Source organism: Amblyomma maculatum, chromosome 2, assembly GCF_055883805.1.
Source record: "Amblyomma maculatum isolate TAMU_Amacu chromosome 2, ASM5588380v1, whole genome shotgun sequence".
NCBI classification, from domain to species: domain Eukaryota; kingdom Metazoa; phylum Arthropoda; class Arachnida; order Ixodida; family Ixodidae; genus Amblyomma; species Amblyomma maculatum.
Window position 1 is genome coordinate 39,035,794 of NC_139345.1, and position 18,801 is coordinate 39,054,594.

Here is an 18,801-nt window from a genome sequence, read left to right on the forward strand (position 1 = left end):
TGTTTGAAATTCCCGTTCGAGGCCATTTGGTTGCGACGTCACGACCCTGTCGACCAACCTGAATTTTTTCCGACCACCGTAGACGACGGCTTTTAGGTAGAACTAACTGTTTAAGCTATCGCGTAAAAAACAAGTTGCAACTTAGCGATGAAAACAAAAAGACATCAGGAAAACTCGAGCACCCGAAACTAGATCGCGAGGCAGCCTGCTGGCCAAAAGTAATACATTTTTTCACAGCAATTTTTGAGCTAGTGGCAAGGATTATTGCGAAACGCGTGGGTTCCTTAGAACTTGTTCTTTGATGAAGTGAATAGTTTCTTCGTCACAAAATCAAGCACATTAAAAATTTCCAGAAAGTTGAACCCGGGGTTGCTGCTGGCTATTTTCCACGCACGGCAGTCCTGCATGCACCCCTTCCTCGCGACAGGGTGTGACGATTCTCTGTGATGCTCGATCGGCTCAACTTACCGGCAACTAAACTGCAGGCGCCACCGCTTTTTAAATCTATACTCTGGAGATGCCTTGACCTACCCATCGCTTTAGCAGAGCCATAACTCAGTATTTAATTTACACATACCACAGAGTTGAAGCGAATAAATTGCCCATTTTCTTTTCTTTTTCTGTTTTTAAATTATTTTTGCACCATCATAACCCCCTCCCCGTCTCCTAACCTTGACAGAATGCAACATTAATCAAATCCGACGGTCAGATTGCCCTTTCACACACATCGACTTATTTTAGGAGCGCATGATTTTAATGTCTGAAAAGACGTTAAGATTTGTTCAACGCGTAGCTTACAGAAGGTACGAAAAAATACGAACTCCATATTCTAAGTATCAGCAGCGAAGAGCACTCCAATTCAAAACAATCCGGCATTTATAAAGTCACTCCAGCAATATCTCATCTCTGCGTCGTTCGCTGCATCCAGAAAAATTGAAACACAGAACACTGCCTCCAGGGCTGATGTTCAGCGACAGTCTTCTCAACGCCGTAACGCCACACGTAGTCAGGCATTGTTGCTCAGTTCTTGCATGTCCGACATCGCCATGCCTTCAGCGGGGGTACGCGATTTTTCTCGGTGCTCAAGGCAGGCGGAAGTTTTTGGGCCGGATCTTCATCTCGACCGCTTTGAGGGGCACCGTTTTCCAGGCTGGCCAGCGGATACCCTTGGTGGTGGGTGCGCTGCGTTCTTGAGCGTATTCCCCGGTGAGGAGTACACTGTAGCAGCTATGGAACCACCATCCCGCCTTATGGGTGTGCGCGCAGTTGTTGCGGCGGCGGGCGGCATCCCTCTCGGCGGTGCTGAAGAGCTGGTCGCTGTGGCGTCGCAGCGAGTTGCCGACGCGAGGGTGCGGACCCACGTACGAGCCGACGCGTAGCCGGTAGTGGTCATTCTCGGAGCCCACGACGAACGCGTCGTAGTCTAGGTCGATGCGTTCGCCCTCGAACGACTCGAGCGTGACACGCAGCATCATATCGTGCTCGGTGGACAACATGTGCATTAGATCGTTGCCCAGCCAGAATTCGCGCTCGACGTCACCGAATCCGTGCTTGTAGCTGTTCCAGTCAGTCTCGAAGGTCAGCGGCCATTGTGTGTAGTTGCCTCGACGCATCAGCACCTGTGGATGAAAATTGCACCAGGTTGTGGAATTGAAGAAAATGAGGGAGAGGGAGGGAACAAATTATTATTCGTATACTCGTTGGACTTGCGCGGTATAAAGTGTCACCAGAATACCTCACTTTCTTACGATGTAGAGTAGCCTATCTAACCGTCCCGTGAACTCCTCGTTACTCCCTTCGCGTTCTTCGTTTTCAGCTTCAGACAATAGTTGCCAAGACTAGACATTTTAAATTCTGTTTGGGCGTCGAGTACAAACATTGCCAATGCCACCGTTGACGACTCGTCTCTGTCGCTATAAAACTTCGGTGCATCGAAGAAACGGGAAACCACGTACGCCACACTCAAAAGCAAAGCATGATAATATGTTATACATTTAAGTACGTAGCGGACTCTTCGACCTGCCTGTAAAAGCAACACACAGCTATCGACTTGCTTTCATGCATCGATGCAAACGTCATCCTTAACAAGCACAGCCCAGTTCACCTTTTGTAAAAAGTATTATCTTTTCAAGCAATGTGTGCTATCAGGTAGGTAAGTTTTACACTTCTCGTCCTCTTCATTTTAAGACACTTCCCTTCTTCCCCTACGCCTGCGTAGTATGTGGGTTGGCCTAAACTCCCGGCTTTCAATAAAAACGATTCCCTCTCCCTATCACGTGGATTTAATAGGCAGCACTTTCCGCTCAAACTCCACAGTACTGTCACTGTCACTGACTCTTGAATTGCTATGGCCGCAACACAGTCCTTCCTCGTTGATAGCCTGACATAATATGCTTGTTTTGCACGATGGCGTGCCCCAGCTTGCAGTGCGTTTAGATAAACAAACAATGAAGGCGACTCACTATCGTCGGTGTCCGAGCAAGAAGGAATACCCTTAGCTCGCCTCCTATAGGCAAAGCCAAACGCATGCCACATTCGAAATAAACGTACACCTGCGGCGCGCTACACCCCTCATAAGAACACGTATTTTCTGCAAGCAAGATAAACGGACTGGATCGCTGTTTTTCAACACACAACTGTCAAAAAGCAAACTTAGATAGCTAGCTTTACATCTAAACAATTTTTCGACCCGAATTAGAAGAGAGAAGGTATACGTAAAGTGGGGATTTAAAGAAGGGGACGAAGGGGATGGTCGCATCCCTGCCTCCATACTAGGCGAAAACTTTTGCTTGGGATGCTAGACTCCATTTTCTTGAGGAAAAAAAAATACCGAAGAATACCTGGATTAAATGGGACCGTCCCTCCCACTCCCTCCGAGAATGACTCACATATCGCATATGAGGTGCATTGTTTCTGCTCTCTGGTGATGTAATATTAATAAATGATGCTACTATCTATAGTTATGATGCTGCCGATCTATGGTTTAAAGTTTCCCAAGTAGAAGGGGCAGCTTCAGCGCAGGGGTGTTTTCTTTTTGTCCCTATTGAAACGCGAGCTTTCCCGTGACTCGATCCAATGATTTCCTCACATAAGTGGATCCGTAACCCAACTGCGTATGCTATCCTTCCTTTTTTCTTAGTTACATTCGGCGATACCCTATGATGTGGTTACCATACGTGCAATTCGACGTTCCGCCGTAATTACTTAAAAGTGGAACATTGAGTATTACTTTGGCTTTTTGATCCAGCTCGACCATGAGGTACAGAGCAAAGCAACGGAAGCGATAAAGCATAAAGCAGCGAAAAGTTGCGGTGCAATAAAGGAATTAGATTAAAATAACACGAACATAAAGTAAAAAAGTATTTCCGAATCTTCAAGCAGTATAGTTCAGATATGCGAACAATTCAATTCGCAGTTGTTGCACAACTAGCAAAATTAAATCACGTGGCAAGACGAGGTACGCTGTTGTACCATGTTGCAAATGTCTGTCTCAATGCGCCCGATAACGAAGCTACGCTTGTAAAGTTCTCTATGCGACCGGGTGCCACGTGTACATGTTTTCCCAACCCCTATCTCGAAAGAGTGCTCTCACCGTCCATCCTCCTCCGTCTGTTGTCATGTCGCAGTAGACTCTCACTGCCCTCACTCCCTGAGTGTACACAATGTAGACGCCGTCGCACGTAGCACCACCGGTGCGCAGGTCCGCGCAGTTACGAGGGCTCATCATGTGGGACGCCGTGACGCATTTTTCGCCCACGGACTGTACACTGGTAGCCGGTGCACGCCGTGACGTCGTGATGCTCTCCGAAGCTGTCAGGCTGTCATCATTGTCGCCGATGCCTTTTGTAGGTCTGGCTTCGAACCTGCCGCCGGGCGTTCGTTCGGAGCCTCGACATTCTTTCATGCCAGTGAGGCTATTTTCAACTTCCTTCATCATCTTGCTGAAGTCGTTCTTCATTTCCAGCTGGCTCACCTTGATCTCCAGCAGCATCCTGTTGGCGACCTCAGAGCTTCCGGTTCCATTACGGGGTGCTCTTGGAGGTGGAGGCGGGGCGTCTAGCGTGCGCGCGTTGCTTCCAATGCCTGGACATTGTCCCTTGAGAGCCTCCACTTCGTTCAACAGGGCGTCGTTTTGCTCGATCAGGCTGTTTGTGAGCACTTCGATTCCCTCCAGCTTCCTACCCATCTGGTTCTTGAGCACGTCCAACTGTTCGTGCATCTTTCTTTGCGTATCATCGATGGTGTCCACAAGAAACGACAGGGACGTGTCAGATGTTCCGCCATACTGGGGACCATCTCTTCTCGGCGGTGCCGGCTCACCGACGGCTCGCGAAGTTGTCATGGTGTTCTTCAGTTCTTTGTTCATGTCGTAAATCGTGTTGATGCCGTTCATGACCTTCTTCAGCTTGCTGTCCATGTCATCCTTCATGCGCGCTGTCCTGGTTTCGACTTCGGTCAGCTTGGCAATGCTCGTGTCAACCTTGCCACCTACGTCGCCTTGGAGGCTGTTGAAGGCGGACTCGAGGCTCCTCAGACGGCTGTTGAACTCAATGGATCCTCCGCCACCACCACCGCCACCACTTCCCGAGCTGCTGATCTTGTTAGACACGTCTTCCAGCTGCTTCTGGACTTTCTCGAGCGCCATCTGAAAGTGCACCGTCTGCGTGGTGCGCAAATTGTTTTCGACGTGCAGCTGGTCCCTAACTTCGGTAATGAGCTTCTCGACGTCGTCGAGCCGGGCGTAAAGTCTGTTCTGGCCAGCGCATACTGCACACAAAGCGGCAAATACAGACAGTAAAAGTAGGAAACTGTGCACAGAAGAAGCCATCGCTGCTGTTCGTGACGTTCACTGGTAGCCGTCTGCTCGCGCCAGCGACCAAGACCGAGCGGATATATCTCTCAAGACACTTGAGAAGCGGAATAAGCAAGAAGGAAAGGCCCCACGATTCACGCACTTGCCGCTGTCAAAACTGAGCTGATAGCCGTTATACTCCGCTGTGGAGTGGGCCCCGTGCTGACGCGCGGTCGAGTGTGCCTTACTCCAGCCTCGGAGAGGACAGGCGGCCGGCTGGTGACAAGAGACTCTTCCGTTAACCGCAATAGATAAACGGGAAGATGCGTCATACGCGTCTGCAGCAGCAGGGTTGTTTTCGGGCGAGCTAGTTCGCGTAAGTCCGTGGTGGGTCTGTGATCAAGACGGGCCGCTTCGCGGAATGCGGTGGTGACGCCCGGAAGGGATTGCCCGGGCCCAGACCAAGAGCGCGGGCCTCGCTGGCGGGTGGCAACTGTGCGGGTCGCGAGTGCGACGTCGTTTTGGGGATTCTGCGAACGGGCGTCAAGGCCCGAACCCTCGAATCGACGAAAAGGCCAAGAAAAAAACAGACGCGTGACGCAACCCCTCCCGCAGTTCAAAACGCGCGAGAGCGAGGCCGACCCTGGCAAATTTCCAGCCCCGCCCAAGGGGTTCGCGTCCGTGGGAGAATTCTCGGCTGACAAGAGAGAAGCTCGCGCATGCTCCCCGTCGTCGCAGCAATCGCTGCATATTTTCCTGTGCGCTGGTGAGGGGGCGAAGAGCTCTGTCTGTTGCAAGCCGTTCGCGGTAAACGTCTAGTGTCAAGAGTTTGAATGGGACAGGCCGAGGCCCCCTGCAGGCTCGTGAATACCATGCGTGTGTAAGCCTATACTGGGGATCTCGTGCTACAATCGCGGGTGATGCGCCGATGACTCATGCATAAGCTTTTCTCCGCGCAGAATTGTATCCGGCTGGCTTTGTCCTCGAGTTGTTACAGCTTTTCTGAAGGGTACACTGTTATCGTGCAAGGAATATCATTCTCTTTTATTTTGATTTGGCGGACAAAGGAAGGCGGGGGGGGAGGGGGGGAGGGGGGGGGGGAGGCCGCTTTATATTGGGGAAAATGCGACCGAATCCGCGTTGAGCAGGCTTTGTGGAATTGGCACAGTATCTAAGACAATGTATCTGCTCCGTGCAACATTTTGAAAAACTTCAAAGGTGAGTGAAATGAGGGGCTTAAGTGAGGTACCATGTGCACAAAGCGTTTTTTCCATAACAATTATTTCTAATCCGCCGGTAAGATATTCGCAGCGTGGGGCATAATTAGAGCCTCTCTTAGGAAGTTCGCTCATTGTGCGATTAAAGTGTGCATTCTATGCACTGTCAAAATAAGATACGGCATATTCGATAGAGGACTGACTACGGATGGTATAGCGAGAAAGACTTCGGCAATTGCTACGATAGCTCAGTGGTGGAACGGGTTTTCTGAATGATGTGCTCGATGAGGAACACATATCGGCAATTAAGCAATAAAGCTTTCACTGTGTGACCTTCAAAAGGTGGTTCCTATGCTTGTGAGAACATTGGACGATTTGCATTATGTGACGCAATAGAACATTCCGTACCCGCTCTGTAGTGGCGTGGAATTGCGCAACCGGGTAGCGAAAGAGCGCGCACATTCCTTCACCTCCTGTTACAGCGGACCCATAGTATAAGGCCGGTAAGTACAAAGGACTCGAGCTACAAATCAAAATATCTGACGTCATGGTTGCGGGCAATATAATGCGGAATGCAGTGACAGGCTGGCGCATGACTGGAATGTAGTGAGGCCGGCAGCCGGGAAGTGCTCTTGCCGCTTTAAGTGACAAGCTGATGGGAATGCGGGGCGTCACTTGGTAACCGCGACGATCGCACACAGAGTGAATTTATAACGAAACTGGTTGTCCTGGGATAGCACTGTGGAATTCCAGGCGAAAAAAAAATTAGAAGAGTTCAACGCTGCTGAACCGAATATTGAGCGAAAGCAATAGCTGCGGGTGACCGAGCATTCTTCTAATTCTTCTTCTTAAAGCGAAAGAATCTCTGAATGGCCCTCTGTTGCCCATCCTCCCGGCAACAGCGTACATAACAGCAGCACGATTTCGGAGGCGTGCCTTATTAAGCACGCAGTCTGGATGTGTTTTATCATCGGATGACTACCTGCATCTCAGATATTCCTGGAATAGGAAATCATGTCAATCAAGGCAGACTGAGGTCTCTCTAACCAGGCTGCGCTGTCGTATTCCGCCCCTAAATTTCTATATGCACAGGTCTGGTATGGCGCTTTCTCCCGTCTGCGCATTCTGCGGGGAACCGGAAATAATAATAGATAATTTCTTTATATTTTGCCGCCATTTTACCATGATGAGAAAACGGTATTTAGAGAAGCTGTTACAACAGCTGGGTATTAATTTTAGCAGCCAGATTTTATTATCGTTCGGTGCCACCATGCTTGGGTATAGCCACAGGCCTGTTTTTAACTCCATTCAAAACTTCTTAATAGAAACAAAACGTCTACCTTGCTAATATGCTTTGAATTTTTAATCTGTACATATATATCTTAGTATTCTCCTACTGCGTGCGTTAGTATTTACTCTTTTTTTACTTGGTTTTTCATATTTACATTTCCTTCTCTGCTCCCTAGCATTTATTTCTATTTATTTTTGCGATGTAGTTATACATCTCAAAATCTAATATCTCTGCGCCCCAATTCTTGGTCGATCCCCTTGTGTGGGTATGTGCCATCAAATTAGAGAACAACAACAACAATTTTCTTCTTCTTCTTCTTCTTCTTCTTCTTCTTCTTCTTCTTCTTCTTCTTCTTCTTCTTCTTCTTCTTCTTCTTCTTCTCCTTCTTCTTCTTCTTCTTCTTCTTCTTCTTCTTCTTCTTCTTCTTCTTCTTCTTCTTCTTCTTCTTCTTCTTCTTCTTCTTCTTCTTCCCCAGCACACATATAAAGCCCCGCTTTAACCAAGCCGTATGAATGTGCCTTAGTGGCCTAGAGGGGTAACGAAATGCCAAGGTCCTGGCAGGCTGATTCTAACATAAGCGTCCCATGTGAAACGAGATACCCAAGTTGGCAGCTCCTGCCAGCTTGAGGTCGTCTACGGGGGTCGTCTAAAGGTCAAAGGTCAATGGTGGTCACCGCCAGGCCACGCTGAAGGCTCAAACTGCGAGAACTATTGCTTTCGCAATAAAAAATCTTCGTCTACAATACGTGTCTAGCGACAAGGCCTCTCACTTAGAAGCCATGGGGCGTCTTCCGCTTTCATTTGGAAAATTTCACTTACATCCAACTGAAACGTTTTTCCTTGCCGCTTAAAGCTTCCCATCTCTTTACAATCCCTCCCAATTACAGCTGGAGACCATATCCACCATCCAGCCAACCAAAACTGTCATCGGAAGACTTCAGCCGTAGCTAATTGCAGCCTCCATTTTCAAGGGAGACGTCGCGATGGTTCTTCCGGATTTTGTATTTCCCTGACAGCTACTTATTGTCTCCGCTTGTGAGAAATACATTTGTATAGAATCTTCGTACTGAAGCCGCCCTTTCTTGGCTATGGCTGCGCGCATCGCACAGTATTCACCCCAACCCCGTGTCCTTTTTGATGCGGCGCAGCGGAAGTACAGTGAGTGGAAGCCCGCACTGCCGGGTCTTGACTGCAACAATATTGGTCTTGCATTCTGCTTCACAAGGTATAAATGAATGCACTGACATACCTAGAAATTTCGTACAAATTTTTTCAAAACGTCTTTTCAAAATGTAAAACTTTTACTTGTTGTACAGCTGGACAGTAACAACCAATATATCCTCAGAGCCTCCCTTGGAAGGGTTGCTGCGTTTTGCTTTTTATTCTAAAAAACGCTCTCCATTCGTTCTTCAGTATTAACTCGTGAGTACAGGAGAAATGGCAAAGGCAAAATTTCGTTACTTCTCGGTACCTTAGAGCATGTTTTTATGTATAATGTGTTCATAAAATCACCTCACATTGTTCTACTGTTGCCTCACAAACATTTTCAAAAACGCAGCCCATTGGTTCCTTATGACAGTTTTAACTACTCCCTGTAAGCACAGCAACAACTACAACAAAGAAAAAACGCTAGAGATCACTGCGGTGACCCGTATTTGAGTAATGCGAAAGAATTGACGCTCATTCACACTCGTCGCCTCCCTTTGCTTTAATCGGGACGCCATAGGTCTCCTCTCGTCAGACTTCCTTGATGAATTTGAAGAAGCGCCGTCTGGCGATGCAGACGGCGCATCCATACTGCAACGTATCACGTACGCGCAATACCAGAGCACATTACAACACGTTTCGACAGCAAGGCAACGACTGGCGCAATCCTGAGGAAGCAGAGGCAACGAGCACGCGCCGCCACCTTTCCCATGTGCAAGGTTGTACTAAAGCATGCCATGGTACCACCGGCAGCGATGTTTTTTTTTTTTTTTTCCATGGAGAAACTTCCTCCATTTTTTTTTTCCTTGAGCGCGTCACCCTCTCCCAACGCGCCGCAGCCCTCTCCCATGACGTCATATGTTGCTATAGGATGCGCCATGACGTCGCAGGCGGCGGTCCCAATTTCAATCGCGTCGTTGTGACGTCACTAGGAGCGCAACAGAACTTCGGAAGCGATCACTTTATCCTGGACTTTACCCTTCGAAAAGGCGTAAAGTCGCGCAGGAACCATCAACCAAAGGTTACGGAATGGGCTAACTTTCGAGAAATGAGAAACAAAAAGAAGGCTGGAGGCAAAATTACGGATATCGAGGAATGGCCGGAAGTTCTCAAGCGACACGTTGGAGAGGCGACGAAAACGCTAGAAGGTGACGACGCCGCAGAAATTGCAGACAGCAAACTGCTCCACATGTGGGAGGCGAAACACGGTATGAAACGTAGGCTTAAAAGTCAAAAATGGAACAGGAACCTTCGCAGAAGGCTAGCTAGACAACGCAAAGAAATCGAGAATTACACGATTCAATTATGCTAGCAAAAAGGTCCCAATGATGACATATGGGACCTGCTACGCCACCTACTAGATTTAACAAAGTCCAAAACCCAATTGGGCATCAGATTGGCTAAAGCTAAACACACGCACGAAGGCACAAACGCCGAATTCATGAATAAATTAAAGCAAATGTACATTCCAGAAACCACCTCCTGCGCCCTCCCGGTGGTCACTGGAGCGGCAAACGAGATAATCGATGCTCCCATTGCGGAGGCAGCGGTGAGGGCAGTACATTTCAGCCTAAAAACTAAATCGGCCCCGGGCCCCAATGGCATCACAAACAAGATCCTCAGGAACTTAGATGAAGACTCCATCATCACTCTTACAGAGTACATGAATGAAGTTTGGACCAACGGGAAACTACCCCAGCAATGGAAGCAGGCAAACGTTGTCCTATATCCCAAAGCCGGGCAAGGCCCCCAAACTTGAAAATCTCAGGCCAATATCCCTAACTTCATGTATAGGAAAACTGATGGAGCTAGTTGTGCAGGCTAGGCTCACAAAGTACATGAAATAAAATGACTTGTGGCCTCCTGATGATGGTCGGCTTCCGACCTGGATTGAGCACACAGGACGTGATGCTCATAAAACACGATATCTTGGACGCAAAATCAAAAGATTCTAAAGTGATCTTGAGGCTAGACTTCACAAAGGCGTTCGACAACGTCAAGCACGAGGCTATACTCCAGGGCTTAATCGACATAGGTGTAGGCAAAAAAAAACCTACAATTAAATTAAAGACTTTCTGTTAGACAGAAGCGTCTGCATAAAGTTTCAAGACATCGAGTCCTCCGCAGGGGAGCTATGGGGAGCAAGGGTACGCCGCAAGGCTATGTCCTATCGCCTTTTATCCTCAACGTGGCCATGAGAGGACTCCCCACGACCCTCAAGAAAATTAAAGATCTAAATTTCAGCATATACGGGGATGACGTCAACCTCTGGATTAACCGGCGGAACGGCGCGAGCATAGAAGAGCGCTTGCAGGAGGCGGCGGACTCGGTAGTTGCCTATACCAATAGGGGCCTCTCGTGCTCACCGCATCGGAACTATTAGTCTACAATCCTAAATCCCTTAGGAGAAACATAAACTAAAAATTCGAAATTGAAGTGGAAGGTATACACCATTCCTAAAGTAGATCAAATCAGAATCCTAGGATTCTTTAGCCAGGAAAACGGATACAATGACGGCGTCATAAAAAAGCTAGACGACTACGCGTCGCAAATTCTAGGCATCTTTAGAAGGATCTCCCTTAGGGGCAGAGGCCTTAAAGAGATAAGCCTACTGAAATTAGTACAGGTTTACATATCTAGCCGAGTGTGCTACGCCACACCCTTCTTAAATCTTAGAAGGGATGAAAAGAGGAAATTAGACTCTCTCATCCGAAGATGTGTCAATAAGTCATAGGACTCCCGATGTGCACCTCTACGGAGAAACTCCTCTCCATAGAAGTGCATAATAACTGGGAAGAATACGCAAAGGCAGTTCGCATGTCTCAGCTAGAGAGACTAAGCAGCACCACCACGGGCAGTGCCATCTTGCAGATGGCAGGCTTGCAAACTGACCGCGGGCTGCACCGTGAAACTAACATCCCCCCTAAATGTAGGGAGAAAATAGCGATACCCCCACTCCCGATTAATATGCATCCGGAGCATAATACCGAGAGTAGGAATAAGAGAGCCGAAGTGATAACAAAACGCTTCGGAAAAATGGATCCCAAAGAGGTCGCCTGCGTGGACGCGGCTAGTGGGAAGTCAGGCGCGGCAGTTGCTTGACTATAGGAGACCCCAAGTCGGCAGCCACTATTCGCAGCCGCAACATAGAGACGGCTGAAGAAGTTGCTATAGCGCTAGCTTGCTTTGGAACGGAAGCAAAATTTGTAGTCAGCGATAGTAAAACTGCTATCTGAAATTTCATGAAAGGCAGAATCTCGCCAGAAGCGGCGAGGATCCTGGCCAGCAAATAGTTGACCCGCAAAGTCAGCCTAAAATGGACTCCAGCGCATACGTCGGTTCCCGGCAATGAAGCGGCACACGAGTTAGCCCGAGTTATCTACTTCCGGATAACCGTAGAACCGCCGGATTGCCGGAACCTGAATGAGCGAGCGCAAACATAATCTGAAATCGTTGAGAATTATAGAATAAACAGAAAACTACTGCCACCACCGGATAAGATACTAAGTAATGGAGAGGCGACCGCAAGGCGGCGACTGCAAGCTGAAAATTTTATTAACCCAGTATGGGCCTTTCACTTCCTGCCAGGGGAACATGAAAATTATCTTTTTAAAGCATGTGGGGAGAGGGGTACCCTCGAACACAATATATGGGAAAGATATCAATAGTAGAGAAAGTTGGGAAGCCCTTCAGCGGAGCGAAGACCCCCTTCGTCCTTTGTCTTCCTTCCTCCTTATTCGTTTTTATTTTACTTTTTCTGCGGTGCTTCTCTATTATGAATCTGTACAAACTCGCTCAACTCGACGTTTTGCTAAGCCCGTGTAGCGTTCTTTGAGAAACTAAGACGTTACCACTTCGCATATATGCTAGGTCATTTACCATTTTTTTAACAAATATGCAATTAAGAACCATAGCCTTCTGAAATTAATCCGGAGCCATTAATCTTCGGCGTCGCTCGTCTCCCACGAGCGACGCCTCTCCATGACGTTAAACACTGTATCGTAACTTTCTCAATGCCAGGATTCTAGAACACTTCTTAATTGTAAAATTACTATACTTTACTATAAGGTATACTGTTATGCACATGTTGATGGGAATGGTCTAAGCTTACGATGGGTGCAAAAAGTTTGCTTTTAAACTTTTTCCTGGGCTCTCAGCTATATATTAGTTAAAGCTGTCATTAAAAAAAAAACAGTCGTATGTGTTTTCAAATAACCTGAGGCAACTGTGGTATATTGTAAATTACGTAATGAACATATATAAAGAAATGGCCCAATCTATGGCTACCAAAATGGTAATTTTGTAGTTTGTCCAGCACTCACAATAAATCAGACTGCCTTATAAAACCAGTTGGGACCGTTTTTGAAAATAAATAGTGAAAACTAAAATCCTGTCCAGGGAATGTAGGCGGTTTGTTATCTTGATCTTAAACAATAAATGAAAAACCTGCTTGCAGATACGTTTCCCCAGAGAAGGTCTAAAATTTCTGGATGTGCTCTACATGAATACGTGCTGTTGGAACAGCGAGTTTTATTTCGAGTTGCATAGTCATATGCGCGACAAATTGTATATAAAGCAGGACGTCAGCTTTAAGAGGCGTCAAATGCATCTGCGTCGATGCCAGCGCGTACAGCGCGAACACAAGGGGGACAGCTCACGCGCTCAGATTGCAACGTGCTTGCCCCCCGTAAACTGAGCATCGGATCAGGAGAGAGATCAGATGTACTCGACGCGGAGTGTGAGGCCCAAGCATTGCGCAAAGCGTGGTCGCAGCAAACGGCTGAGATCACAATGGGGGCAGAGAAAGACGCCAGCTGTCGTACCCGAAACGCAGGCATACGTTAGCTTGGAAGCACGTACGCGTCCCCTTGGGGTCTGGTAGACTTGGTTCACATCAACAGTGGGTCACGAGATCTGCGGGTGAAAGTTCATAGGTGAACGTGACGAACCGCCGTTATGGATAAATTGTTGGTCATTTTTTAGACCGATATGGGAAGTGGAGAGGGGGAAGGGGGGGGGGGGGGCATGCTTTTAATATATACAAACGCATCTTTTGTTGATACAGTGAAATGAATTAATTTATCGTTCCGCTTAGCCTAGCACTCTCGTTCTTTTCATGTAGCTCCCTTTTCTGCAAATAACTATATACACTCTCGTTGTTTTAGAATCCCAAAACCTCCTGATTAAGTGAACATGAGTATTGGAGAAGGAAGTGTGCACGAGTGCAGGGTTAACGTGCAGCGCATTAGGATGTGTTAGAATATGCCTTATTGTTTACTAGTGTTGCATATGCAGAACCCTAGCAAATACAGCTTTGTGGCACTTCAGTGGGCGCAACCACGTATGCCCTTTCTCGCTCGCCACCTTACTATCTTTCGCTCTCTTTCTCTCTCTCTCATCGTTATAAGAGGGAGGGGGCGGGGAGAAAGAAATGAAAGCTTCGCTACCAGTGGTAAGGAGGGGGTGCTGTGGGAGGTGACATACGTTAGAAGTTAAGTTGCTTCGGCCCGTCTTTCGCTGGGAACATCGTGCTGTGAGGTAGGATGCATTCCTTCACTATCATTCATATCTTTCAGATTATTCGCGTAAATCGTGCTTGTTATTCCTAAAGAAAGCACGAATATGTATGAATTTGTATAGGTTCAATAGCCTCAAACTCTCTTCGTTGGAGCCGATGTATGGGGGAGAGGGACACTATACTATTTTTTCCCCTTCCCCTGGCTAAGGGTACTACCCTAGCGATGGTTATGAGCACTTGCCTCGGTGACGGTGCACCGTTCGAATTTCGATACTCCTGGGAGGTGGGGGCTAGTCGGCTTTCCAAGGGTACAAACATCTCCCGGCCTTGTGGTCAGCTTTCCCAGTGGGATAAACATTTGGCGAAGTATATGGCACTCGAGGTACAATTAGTCCCGTTCCCTCCGTTGTAGACACATGCATTTTTCACTGCATCCGCGCCAGTGCATTGTCTGCGCGCCTAAACGCTCGCATATGTCTGCCGCTTCCGCTATACTGGTAACGGTATGCACTGTACTTACATTTTCCCACACCTCTATTACGCAAATGTCAGCTGACTTACGACCCATTTTGTCACATTATATGCACAAGCAGAACAGCAGGTTTAACAAAGTTGTTTGCTGGACTAGTTGGCATAGCATAATAAATTCGAAAGAGTTCGGACAGACAAAGGCGAGAGAAGGGGACAGGGCAAACTCTTTTGCCACCCGTCCACTTCTCTCGTCGTTGTCTGTCCGAGCGCTTTCAGATTTACTTATGCAAGAACAGCAGGTCTTGCAGGAGTCTGTTTGGGAAAGACAGAGAGAAGAAAAAAAATCATTTTGCACCCCATGTTCGGGTTGATGGTCCAAGTGAGCGTATTGAGGCTGCAGTTAACGCGGTGTGGTGTTTACTTGGGTGTGCCAGCAAAAGTGGCCATGGTCCTGGACAATACGCAAATGGAGGGGCGGCACATGCTCTCCCAGGTATATGGAAGGTGATAATTGGTTGCGAACTGACAGTGGTTAAAGCGAGTGCCACCTTCATCCCGTTTGTACAGTCATGACGTTTTTGTGATTAGAAACACACATTTGTGACCACTGTTTAACTCTTGTCGCTTGTTTAGTCACCGGGTTATGTGGGCATGCATTCGGCAGCATGAATTTCATTGAAACAGCCGTACAAGCTTTGACCTGCTGATAACAGCCAGGGACATAATCAAGGGGCGTATATGGCTCACCGCATAACAAAGGCTGCTCCCCCGATATCCGTCATTTGCGTTCTCCGTTCGCATGCAAGCGCGGCAATAATAATATATATAAAAAAAAAAACTTCCGATACGTACTCTTCCGGAACTCCTCGTGACCCTCGGCAGTTCTCAATTACGTTTTACACTTCTGGGTATTTACTCTGACACATCGCTTGTCAGTCTTGAGTGTTAGCGATATGGGCTGAATGAAAGACGTACCGGAAATTACAACAGCAGAGGGTTCGATGCGAGGATTTCATTTATGAACAGAGCTCGCGATGCAATCCTTCCTGCGATATCTGCTTCCGCTCGAAAGGCAGTTCTCTTTTTGTTGCCCTATATTATATGCATGCGTGCGATTCGTGTCATGTGTACGCAGGACGCTGGTGCGAGCTTTCGAGACACCTCTTTGAAAAGAAAGGCGTTTTGGTGGAGATATTTGACGGGAAGTTTCTTTATTCACCCGAATATACATCGCCGCTATGCATTCTCACAAGTATGAGCAACCGGGATACCTTTCCCAACGCATTTACAGGAACATTCAAAGATATAATAAATTCAATTAAGGCAGCAAACACTTATTACAATTTAATTAAAATTGAGTTAGCCCTGGACAAGGATAAAATTTCCTTCTAAGTGTCCGGACCGCCACGGTGACTCATTGGTTAGGGCGCTGATTGCTCATGCGGGTTCTATTGTCGGTGGAGGTGAAAAGCAAAATGCAGATGTGTGTTGCCAGCTATAGTACCCGGTAAAAAAAAAACACAAATGGTCGAAAGTTCCGGACCCTTCACTACGGCGCTCCTCATAACCAGCTAGAGTCGCTGACGTTAAATCCTATTATTCAAACCAAACCACCAACTACGATGTACCTGAGAAAGCTTCAGCTTTGCTCTCTAGCCGGCTACTCTAAAGTGAATTGCAGTGAGTAATGCTTTTAATCGAGTTACTGTTTATTATTTTCCCTCTAGCTCTATGCATCATTATCGCGTACACAATGTGCTAGCATCAACACGAAGGTTGCATACCTAGATTGCTTGAGGTGATGACGATCGATAAAGTTGTTACCGCGATAGCGACGATCGAGTAAGTGGACGAATCTGCCCCCTTAGTTTGCGTCATCGTAAAAGCAGATAAGATACTGAGCGCCATACGGGCGCCGAAGCTAAATAATGTCGGTGCCGGAAATAAAGACTGTAGAACAATACAGACACAAGAAAACATTGAGATAACAGCACTATTGTTTAGGATGGCCTGCAATCAAAAAAGGGTTGTCGACATGGACCATCGATGCATGGACACTCCATGAATGAATTGAGCAGAAGATCGGCATTATACAATGCCCATATTCTCTAGCCTCACCTGTCAGGCCCGTATGAAATGAGGAACCTTTTTCTGGGTTTGGAGTTTGCTTCGCAGTCAGAGAACAAACGAGTTTTGGCGCCCTGTGATCCCAAAAAGGACGCGTCCGCCTCATCTTCGTTGCCATTCTTGAGATTGTAAAAAAGAAATTTATGTATTTATTTCTTTTTTGAGTGTCGATCTTTGCTGTATTTAGATAATGTGGGACGTTTACCTTGGTCTCCTCTTACAAATAATACCGTCTACTCGCTGCATTTGATCGGAGTGCGTAGTGGCAATTAAAAAAAAAAAAGAGCTTCTATGTTTGGGGTTGTTATACACTTTAACGCTACTACAACACTTTCACAGCGATAAGCAAAGTTTCCGTTTTGTCTTGCATTTAGTCAGCCTCGACGAGAGAAAAATCACAGTTCGTGCAGTGCATAAATACACAGCACAAACATCACCGCTGTCGAGAATAGCAGGCTACGGTTTCCTTTGCCGCTCGACATGAGGGTGATCTCTTGTAGAGCTACATTTTCCATGAAGACCACTAAGAAGGAGCCGGCCGTCAAGGACGAAATCATGGCCAGAGTCATGAAAGATATCCAATCGGAGCTTTCCTCAGTGGCCAGTCCACACATGATGCCCAGTGGTGTCGCTGAGGCGTATAACAACGCTACCTTCAATGTCTTCCAAGTGCCACAGCCCGTCCGGAGACCCATCGTGCCCAATACACCGGCGAAAACAGTCTGGCTAGTCACAGTCGAAAGGTACAAACTTACAGCACTGTACAAGGTGCCGCCGATGTTGAAACCTTCGACGAAGTAGTGTATACTTGCCAGAAGTGCAAGCTTAATATAGACAACGCTAGCCAAAGGTCTAACGTCGTACGTATATGCCCCGCTTCTCAAGATGTACCGCTCCACAGTTCGCCTGCACGCTGCCTGCACTTGCATGTCCTTGTCGATGGAAAGGAAGATAGTGCTCAATACACGCCCAAACAGAACGCCTGCTGCAGTCATGTAGTCGGAGATGGGCACGTTAATGGTGAGATCTGATTTTTCGACCATTGTGTTTGCCAGCGGTGCCATCCGAATAAACCAGTGGGCGAGGCCAGCTCCTGCTGCTGCGCTGATACATTCGTTCAAGACGTTCGAAAGCCCACGCTTGCTCACTCGAGGAGCAAGAGCTTTCATCAGTAGCATCGGGCTCAGATATGCAGTTAGCACGACGGTGAAGGCTGCGGGCACTGCCAAAGGGCTTGCCAACATAACATACATGCTTGCTGCTGCTGTTGTTGCCCCTTACTACGTTGCTGTCGGTGGTATGCCCTGGATAATGGCACAGCTTCTTCTTCTTCTTCTTCTTCTTCTTCTTCTTCTTCTTCTTCTTCTTCTTCTTCTTCTTCTTCTTCTTCTTCTTCTTCTTCTGCCTTGATATATGGCACATACCCACGAAGGGGATTGGCCAGGGTTCAGTGTGGACTGCCAAATTTCTTACACAAACTGAATTAGTGCATTAAAGTAATTGTCAAATAAACAAAAACATAAGATTTAAGATCACAAAATTGATTGAAAGGGAAAAAATACGAAGTAAAAATTTGGAAGTTTGTAAATTTGGAATACAATAAGCAAGGGAATCTGTCCGTAGCTGTGATGTAGTTATGTAAGCACTGACAAATTTGAGGCAACGCAAATCATTTCGCACTCGCACCGAGGGAGAGTAGAAGCGGGACTGACAACGTAAATCCCGTGCAATTGGAGTTTCTAAATGCACCCACCTCTGATGTGAAAACCTTCGGCAAGCGAGAAGGAAGTGATCAATATTTTCAATCTCACCCCAAGCCTCACAAAGGTTTGTGGGGCTGATCCCGCATCTACATAAATTAAGATTTAGGCGAGGAATCCTGCATCTCATGAGAGTCATCGTTACCTCACACTGCCGTGATTTACATGAACGAACTTTCCATGAGTATATGAGATGCTGGTATTCGGCTGTAGATATCAAGGGATCATTGCATGAAGCGGCTAGGTACGTATTGATAACGCTGGAAACGGGACATTCCAAACACGGTGATATTAGGGATGGTACATGAAACAGATGCACCAAGAGCTGATTTAGCCAGGAAATCTGCCGCTTCGTTCTGGAAAATATCACTGTGACCGGGGACCCAGATGAAGCGTATTTCTTTCACCCACCCCGGTAT

At 47.2% G+C, this 18,801-nt stretch overlaps 1 protein-coding gene across 1 annotated transcript in view; it reads right to left on the minus strand.

Annotated features, from left to right (window-relative positions):
* LOC146198427 (uncharacterized) overlaps window positions 1-5,330 on the minus strand; it is a 5,812-nt gene extending 482 nt beyond the window's left edge. Inside the window, exons 1-2 of the mRNA XM_084593928.1 lie at window positions 3,593-5,330; window positions 1-1,619 (exon numbers count right to left, since the gene is read on the minus strand). The exon at window positions 1-1,619 is cut by the window's left edge and continues 482 nt beyond it. Coding sequence (XP_084450054.1) covers window positions 1,083-1,619; window positions 3,593-4,828 — 1,773 coding nt within the window. The 5' untranslated portion in view covers window positions 4,829-5,330 and the 3' untranslated portion in view covers window positions 1-1,082. The remainder of the gene's footprint in view (window positions 1,620-3,592) is intronic.
* Window positions 5,331-18,801: the final 13,471 nt, after the last annotated feature.